Source organism: Rhinopithecus roxellana, chromosome 10 (assembly GCF_007565055.1).
Source record: "Rhinopithecus roxellana isolate Shanxi Qingling chromosome 10, ASM756505v1, whole genome shotgun sequence".
NCBI lineage: Eukaryota > Metazoa > Chordata > Mammalia > Primates > Cercopithecidae > Rhinopithecus > Rhinopithecus roxellana.
This window is the reverse complement of record NC_044558.1, coordinates 138,502,572-138,510,948: the sequence shown is the minus strand read 5'-3', so window position 1 is coordinate 138,510,948 and position 8,377 is coordinate 138,502,572. Positions and strand designations below refer to the sequence as shown.

Sequence of the window (8,377 nt, the reverse complement as noted above, 5' to 3'; positions counted from 1 at the left end):
GGGAGAGGATGTTGAATTTGACCTCTGGCCCCTAACTCAGGGTTCTCTAAAGTAGAATTTGGGCTTCGTGAACTACGGTGTGTTTTAAAAGCCCAGTGGAAGTTGCTCCTTGTCCCCATCATGGGAAGATTAATGTTCTTGCCTCTGGCTGGCTTTGTTATGCCCTTAGTGTAGTGACATTGTTTATACCTTGCTGATGGAAAGGGCTGGATTCCTGTTTCACTCTTTCCCTCTTGTCCTCTGGCCTGATGCAAAGGCTCCCACCAGGTTCCTGGAAGGATCCTCCCCTTTCTGCTCAAGTTACTGCCAGACAGGGTTTCAGCTAGAGACAGAAGCCAGAGGGTGGCAGGCCAGCCAGCAGCCACCAAAAGCACAGCTTCAGCAATGGCATCATGCTGCCTGCCTGGCTGACATGGCTCTGGTTGGCTGTTGGGGCTGTGTAGGCAGCAGCTGAAAGCCAGTAACAGCGCTGCCTACTTGCAGCAGGAAGGAGCCTGGAGGGCACCTGTCCCTCCTTAGTACATTCGCGCTGGATGATTTGCACACACACATGCACACACTCATAGTGATGGTGGAGGGGAGCAGGCAACTCACCCCAGTGGGACAGATGACCGTGAGCATGCCCTAGGCTGGCTCCATTCCCCTGCTCAACATCTGAACAGTCAGGAGGCCACTGCTATGACCGTTCAGTGAACAACTGGACCTTGACCAAAGAGGCCCTGCAGACACAGGAGAGTGACTGGAGTTCCCCTGCAAAGTGGGTCCCTGCCTGGGGACCTCCCCGGGTGGATCAATGTGTTTACACCGCAAGTGGCAGGGCCCTGTTGGGTTCTCAGCTGCCTCCCTGACCACCCCCATCCCTCTGTCTGGGGATCCCCCGAGCCCAGACTACCTGGGTACTCTTCAGGTTCCTCACTGCCTGATATGGTTTGGCTCTGTGTCCCCCAAATCTCATGTCAAATTGTAATTCTCAATGTTGGGGGAGGGGTCTGGTGGGAGGTGATTGGATCATGGGGGCGATTCCCCCTTGTTGTTCTCGTGATGGTGAGTTCTCATGAGATCTGGTTATTTAAAAGTGTGTGGTACCTATCCCCTCACTCTCCCTCTCCTGCCACCATGTGAAGAAGGTGCCTGCTTCCCCTTCGTCTTTGCCTTCTGTCATGATTGTAAGTTTCCTGAGGCCTCCCAGCCATGCTTCCTGGCAAGCCTGTGAAACTGTGACTCAATTAAACCTCTTCCCTTTATAAATTACCCACTCTTAGGTAGTTCTTTTTAGCAGTGTGAATACAGATGAATACACCACCTCTCAAGCAAGTTTTCTAGGCACAATAGTGAATGAAATAATATGACCATTTTATGTCATAGAAGACAAAAACGTGTACTTTCTTTTAGCTCTGGACTAGGCAACTATTAGTCCCCTCAGCAAAAATTCATCTTTCTGCATTTGCAATGAAAACGCGCCCAACTCCAGGTTTGGGGATGAGGACAAATCAGTTGGTCAATGGTGGAGAAACCCTGTCACAGTGGAGTGAGTTGGTCTGGGGGTGCGGCTTGCAGTAGGAATGTGTGTCTCACCAGACCGAGCCTCCTTGCTCCTGACTTTTTGCCACACTCTGCATCTGCTGCAGCCAAGCAGAGGGTGCCGCCTGCAGTGGAAGGAGCTCACTGCAGGTTCATGAACAGACGCTGGTTGTGCGTCATGGTAAATGGTATGATAACGTGACTGACGGAAGGGAGGAAGCCTGAGGAGGAATACAATTTAAGTACATGTGTTTGAGCCTGGCTCTCTGTTGCAGCCAGGAGCTAATGACACTTGTGAGCAGGAGAAGTCAGTTCAAACACAACAGTGATGAGGGCTGACAAAAGAAGGGTAAGCAGGACCCTATCCAACGTGGCCAATGGTTTACTCATAGGGGAGCCGTGGCTAACACAGCAGCTTCACGATGTAGCAGTGGGTCACAGTACATTTGATGAACTGATGGCCTGGGGCTTCCTTGCAGAGGAGAAAAACAATCAACAGAAGGTAGTCCTAGATACAATTCCTTTATTATCATTATCATGCCCCCTAGCACATGAAGCTGGGCTTCCACCGAGTTCAGGTAAGAACAGGGTTATGTTTACAACGAGAACAATTTCTCTATACACACTAAGTTAAGACATCTGTTTCTAGAATACTGTGATGACCTACATCCATGGGCCTGCTGGTTCCAGGAGTCCATCTGGCCTCACCAACATTGGGCTGTCTGGAATAATGGCTGGCACTTGCACAGGGCAGGGCATGGGGAGCAAGCCTCAGGTTTATAAGCAGGGCTGGGCACTGCTGAAATAGGGGAAGGGAGCAGCCAGAATGTAGCAGGTTCTCCCAAGGCACGTAGAAGTTGGTGGGAAAATGGGGCTGGGGTGTGTAACTTGTCCCCTTCCAGGAAGGGACCCAGGCACCTGGTCTCCTGGCCAAGATTACAGGCCATCCAAGAGTCCTCCAGGGAAGAGCAAGCACTGCACAGACGCACAGCAGAGAGGCTTTCCTGGCTGGCCATGAGCTGACCATGGTGACATGCTTCACTCCCAGCCCCCAGTGGTGGAGCAAGTTGGGAATCTCGGCTGCTGCAGGTGGAGCTCAGCTGGACAGCCTGAGGTACTCGTGAACCCTGAGCATTGTGACATATAAAGGAGGGTGGTTGCATCTTCCTTTAGGGTTTGGTCTAAAGCAGTCGTTCTCAAAGTGTGGTTCCAGGGCCAGCAGCTGCAGCTCCTGGGAACTTGTCAGAAATGCAAAGGATTGGTCTTGCCCCCTCCTGATGAGAAATTCTGGGGGTGGGGCTAGCAATCTGTTTGGAAAAGCCCTTCCAGGTGATGCTGATACTCACTGACGTTTGAGAACGACTGATTTAGACGCTTGGTCACCATACCTTCAGTGGATGTGAGCCTGGCCCAGCAGCCATGCAAAAGACTGGCATTCCCTCCTCAGCCCCAGAGTGGCCAGTACCTCAGAATGTTTTCCAGGTGGGTGACAGGGTGGGCGGTGATGACAGTGACTGTTCCAACTCACTTCTCTAGCTTCAAAACCCTGAAGAGGGCCCAAGTAGCAGATTCTGAAACCAAAGCTGGCTCCAGGGCAGGAGGGCCCCGAGGCACATCACGGTGATCTACCATGTTCCCCCCATACCCCAGGGCCGTGCTGGGCCCTTCTGGATGTGAACACCTCTGGCCGTGCACAGCACAGGCTCCCTGCGAGAAACCACACAGGGTCCACCCCAGAGCCCCAGCAACAGCAGGTGCTCCATGCAGGGGGCTAGAAAGAAGGCAGAAAAGGGCCTCACCTGAAGGGGAGGTGGTCAACGCATCCCCAGAGTGCCCCTCCCTGCCTGCCCAGGGTGGCTCTGGGAGTGGGTGTGACCTGAGGGGTGACCTCCATGTGGACATGAGATTCCGCACACTGCATGAAGGCCCTGAGGGCTGAGGGACAGTCCCTGCTCTTGCTTTGGGGTTAGTGTTGGTACTTGGGGTGATAGGCTGGGTAGTCGTCATGAGCCTTGGCCCTTTGGGCTCCTGGCTGCTGCCTGAGCCCCTGTACCCAGAGGGCCCAGCTGTCAGCCTGAAATGAGCCAGGTTTCCGCATCTCCGGCATATGTGCCGCGCGTGCTGCTTTGTGACAGTGCCCCCTGAGTGACACTCTGTTCCTTACTGACAGCCTGATGGCTCATTATGGAGATGGAGAACTGGGGGACACTGAGGAGAGGGGTTCCCGGCCCAGCTTTCCTTCCTTCTCCCTGGCTGGGGCTGGCAAGACAACAGCCATGACCACTGACAAACAAGTCTTAACTTTGCCCAGCCTTAATTTCCTCATTTATAAAATGGGGGAGATAACACCCTCTTACTGGGGTAACTGCAGGATAAGTATTTATGGTGACAGATTCTAAGTGCACAGCAGGACCTTGGTAAACACAAAAACATGCCTGGACACACGCCTCACTTACTCTGCCTGAGGGGTCCTGGACATGGGGCTGGGGCTAGGGAAGCAGGAGGGAGAAAGAAGAATGGGCACAAGCATTCCACCCCCTCAGCCAAGGCCATGTTTCATTCTTGCCGGCTGTCCTGACACAGGTCACCCGGGGGACTCGGGGACGCGCCCTTCTCCCTTGCTGTCTGCCCCTGCAAGCTTAGGGAAGGGCAGCATGGTGTGTGCAGGGCAAGGATGTGCCCGGGCCAGCTGGGTGGGATCCCAGCTCCTGATGCTGCTTTCCTGGGGCCCTGGCGTGCAGGGGCCTTTTGCCCACACAGGACTGATGGTGACATTCCACAGGCATGTCCTCTCTCTCCAAGGAACTCAAGGCTGTACCAGCTTCCAAACAGGGGCCCAGGAGGAACTGAACTGGACATAGAGCTGTACCCTGCTCAGCAGGAAGGGCACACCCACTGGGGACCACATGGTTGGCTCTGGACTCCAGCCACTGTACACTCCCGGGCAGGTTCTGCCTATCCTAGGCCTCCATTTCCTCTAACCCTGTCTGATCTCCCAGGCTGTTGGCATGGACAAGGAGGTCAGATTTCCAGGCCCTGGGTTGTTCTACCACTGTCTGCAGCTTGGACAAGCCATTCTCTAAGGCAGTCTGGCTGGACGACACACAGGGCAGGAATCACAGCTAATCCTGCCCCAGTAAGGCTGGATCAACTATCCCATGGGGCTGGGGCAGATGGGGCAGGCTCTCCTGGGCCTGCCTTCAGTGACAAGGCTACGCACAGGGCACCTGCCTGCCACCTTTCATCCCCACTAGGGCAGACAGGTAAGACCCCAGCACCCCGTGCCCACTGCCGCCTCCCCTGGGCGCCCCGGCAGGAAGAACATGGCTCTAGCCCAGTACTCCCCCCTCTCTCTCCACTCTCCCTCTGTACTAAGATTTGTCAGTTGTGATCTCATCCTTCAGGGAGCCTGGGAGTCACAGTTTTCGATTATCTGCACGAATTCCAGGAGGTTGGAGAGCAGCACGAATTATGCACTACACCATTTCTCTCTGCCTCTGTGCAGTCTGGGATATCTGGTCTTCCTTTTAATGAATTTGCATTGGCAACTCCAGGGCCTTTTAGGCAGGGGAGATAAACCAGCCTAGGCTCCAAGAAGCCACTGGAGAACACCCAGAGAAGAGGAGGCAACCGGCCCCAAGGCTGGGTTTCCCTCTGTCCATGTGGGTACTTCGTGTGCTGAGGATGCAGCTTCTGGACAGTTCAGGGCTCTGTTGGGGTCAGCACTGCGTGGCCTTGAGGCCACTCCTATGTATGGGAGAGAGAGCACCCCTGCCCCAGGACTGGCCTAGGTCAGCAATGTGCTCATCACAGTGCAATTTGGATCAAGCAGGGAGGCGAGCTGGGACCTCGCTCAGCCTTGGCCTTAGCACAAGGTGCCCCCCTTCGTAGAGGGGAAGAGGGTCCCGCTCTGGGGAGAAGTGCAGGACCTGGGGAGGGTGGAAGCCAGGTATGGTGTTCTTGTGTAGTGAATGGGCTGCCCCCTTGTAATAGCCATTTGGGGGGGTCCCTATGGGTGTCGTACAAAAAGCTGCCAGCATGGATACTCTGTATTTTCTAGGATTTTCTTTCCGTTCTCCCTTATTACTGGGGAAAGTTCTTCCTGAAAATTCCCTGCTGAATTTAGTGATGCAAGAGAGAACCTGGGGAAAAACTCTGTCCACTCTAGGATGGGTGGGAAGGGAAGCAGAGCAGGACCCCCTGGAAGCAGTGCGGTGGCCACAGGGTCAAGGAGAGGGCCCCAGGAATAGTGAGGTTCAGGCAGATGCCCCTCTATTCGGAGCTGCTGCTTCTCAGCGGCTCCGACTTTGCAGGGTTGCGAGTTGGTCCACTCCAGATGTTTGACACACCCACCAACATTAGGAACTGAAGATGGTCTGCAAACCTGGTGCTCCTGAGAATCAGGCCCCGGAACAGGAGATCCCTGGGGGGCATATCACTAGAGGCCAGAGCTTGGGGCTATGGTCTCCCAGGGGGTTTCTCCTGGGAAGGCTGCAAGGAAAGTGCAGGGCTCTGCTCCTAGTGCAGCATGTGCTGGTGTGGCCACCTCACCCCCTGCTTCCTGCCAGGGCGGCTCTACCCAGCCTGTGGCTGCCCTACCCAGGCCTCCCCACTCCCAGGCCCTGCAGGAAGGAGTGAGGCCAGCAGGACATGGCTTTCCAGGCGAGGCAGTGTGGAGAGCGGGCAGGTCAAAGGGCAAGGTCTTGGGGGGGGGGGGAGTGGGGGGCGGGGAAAGTCAGCCCTCCCTGCCCCACCCATGCATTTTTCAGAAACAACAAGGTCAGGGCTTCTAAGCATGGGTGGGGGAAGCCCCTGCTGAATGCAGGAGTGCCGGGGTTCCTGGATTTTCTGCCAATTGTTCCAGGTTCAGGGGTTGGGAGGGAGCAGAGAACCCAACTGCCACCATCCCGTAGTCCACGGGATCCCCTGTGCCTGGTGAGGGGCTCTGGTTGTCTCCTGAAAGGGTCATTTCCCTGCCCAGGATCTGGCCATGGGGGCTGAAAATGGAGAAGAGGGGGCCGAGGGTCCCTGCCTGGGTGGGCATAGTGGAAGCTATGGTCTCAGGCACTTGGTGGATTTGCAGGAGCTGGGCACAAAAGAGGGGGCATCTATGGCCCTAGTGGAGCTGGTGCTAACTCTGCAGGCCTTGCAGATGGCATGTGGCCACCTGTTGTCCTGAGGGGCAGTTGGAAGAGGAGGTGGTTGGCCATTAGTAAAAATGCCGCTGGAGCCTCCGGTGCAAGCAGCAGGTGAGAACCATCCCGCAGATCTGCCAGGTGGAGAGAGCAGAGGGGCAAAGAGAAATCAGAACTCATGGAAGCTGCTGGCCCCCAAGGGCCTGGAGCAGTGCTGTTCACTTGAATCTCCTGGGGCCTGGACAAAGGGCAGATTCCTGCTCGAAAGGTCAGGGTGGGGCCTGAGATTCTGCATTTCCGACAAGCTCCCAGGTGATGGCGGTATGCATGGGGGAATCACATTCTGCCATCTACTATCCAAGAGCAGGGCTTTGCACACTTTAATGGGCATGAATCATCTGGGGACCTCCTTATTACAATTCTGCAGGCCTGGTGGCAGCCTGAGGGTCTGCATTCCTAGCAAGCTCCCAGTTGATGCTGCTGGTCTGTGGTCCTAGATCTCCAGAGACGGCCTGATTTAATTAGGCCCTGAGAGTAACGTTTCCACTCCTTCATCAGAGCTGTCTGAAGTGGACTGTCTCTCTAGGAAAGAGTCTGCCTACATTTTGCTGTCTTTGGACTCCAGAGCAAAACTCAGGTCCATCTTCGATGCTCTGGCTGGTGTATAGGAACCATGGGGGAAACTGAGACTCTGGGAGGAGCCTGCTGAGCTGTCACCCTGTCAGTCAGCATAAAATGACAAGATCTGGACCCTTGACCTCTGGGCCAAGATGGTGGCGCCCAGAGCTTCGCTCTTGCTGCTGCCCTGAGGTGAACTGAAGCCAGCAGTCCCGCATCATGTCGAAGCTCGGCCGGGCCACCCGGGGCCTCAGGAAGCCCGAGGTCGGCGGTGTGATCCGGACCATCGTGCGGGCAGGCCTGGCCATGCCCGGGCTCCCACTAGGCCCAGTGCTGGGGCAGAGAGGTGTTTCCATCAACCAATTTTGCAAGGAGTTCAATGAGAGGACAAAGGACATCAAAGAAGGCATTCCTCTGCCTACCAAGATTTTTGTGAAGCCTGACAGGACATTTGAAATCAAGATTGGACAGCCCACTGTTTCCTACTTCCTGAAGGCAGCAGCTGGGATTGAAAAGGGGGCCCGGCAAACAGGGAAAGAGGTGGCAGGCCTGGTGACCTTGAAGCACGTGTATGAGATTGCCTGCATCAAAGCTCAGGATGAGGCATTCGCCCTGCAGGACGTACCCCTGTCCTCTGTTGTCCGCTCCATCATCAGGTCTGCCCGTTCTCTGGGCATTCGTGTGGTGAAGGCCCTCAGTTCAGAAGAGCTTGCAGCTTTCCAGAAGGAACGAGCCATCTTCCTGGCTGCTCAGAAGGAGGCAGATTTGGCTGCCCAGGAGGAAGCTGCCAAGAAGTGACCCTTGCCCCCCATCTCCCAGATTTCAAACGAGGCAGCTGGGAAGGGGGACCAGTTGCAAAGGCTGTGCCCCAGGGGAGGAAGGAAGTCACACCAATATGATGATGGTTTTCGTGACTTTGAATGATATATTTTTGTACATCTAGCTGTATTGAGGCATCAGGCCTGAATAAACATCCTTTCTTACCCACTGTCCAAAAAAAAAAAAAAAAAAAAAAAAAAAAAAAAAATGACAAGATCTGGTGAGCTCACCCTGTCAATCAGTGTAGAATGCAGCACCAAGCTCAGGCCCCGGGAGTCCTGTCT

General features: G+C 54.9%; 2 protein-coding genes across 3 annotated transcripts in view; one reads left to right on the top strand and one right to left on the bottom strand.

Moving 5' to 3' along the window:
- Nucleotides 1-2,024: 2,024 nt before the first annotated feature.
- Nucleotides 2,025-8,377, bottom strand: part of TSPAN11 (tetraspanin 11) — a 70,963-nt gene continuing 64,610 nt past the window's right edge. Inside the window, exon 8 of the mRNA XM_010386219.2 lies at nt 2,025-6,790. Coding sequence (XP_010384521.1) covers nt 6,731-6,790 — 60 coding nt within the window. The 3' untranslated portion in view covers nt 2,025-6,730. The remainder of the gene's footprint in view (nt 6,791-8,377) is intronic.
- LOC104680306 (39S ribosomal protein L11, mitochondrial-like) lies at nt 7,409-8,262 on the top strand. 2 transcript variants are annotated; one of them, XM_030939651.1, is made up of 2 exons: nt 7,414-7,538; nt 7,617-8,262. In XM_030939651.1, the coding sequence occupies exons 1-2, from the start codon at nt 7,494-7,496 to the stop codon at nt 8,070-8,072; spliced, it is 501 nt and encodes a 166-aa protein (XP_030795511.1). In that variant the 5' UTR covers nt 7,414-7,493; the 3' UTR covers nt 8,073-8,262. The 2 variants fall into 2 exon arrangements, with proteins under 2 accessions (XP_030795510.1, XP_030795511.1); XM_030939650.1 differs by having other exon boundaries at nt 7,409-8,262.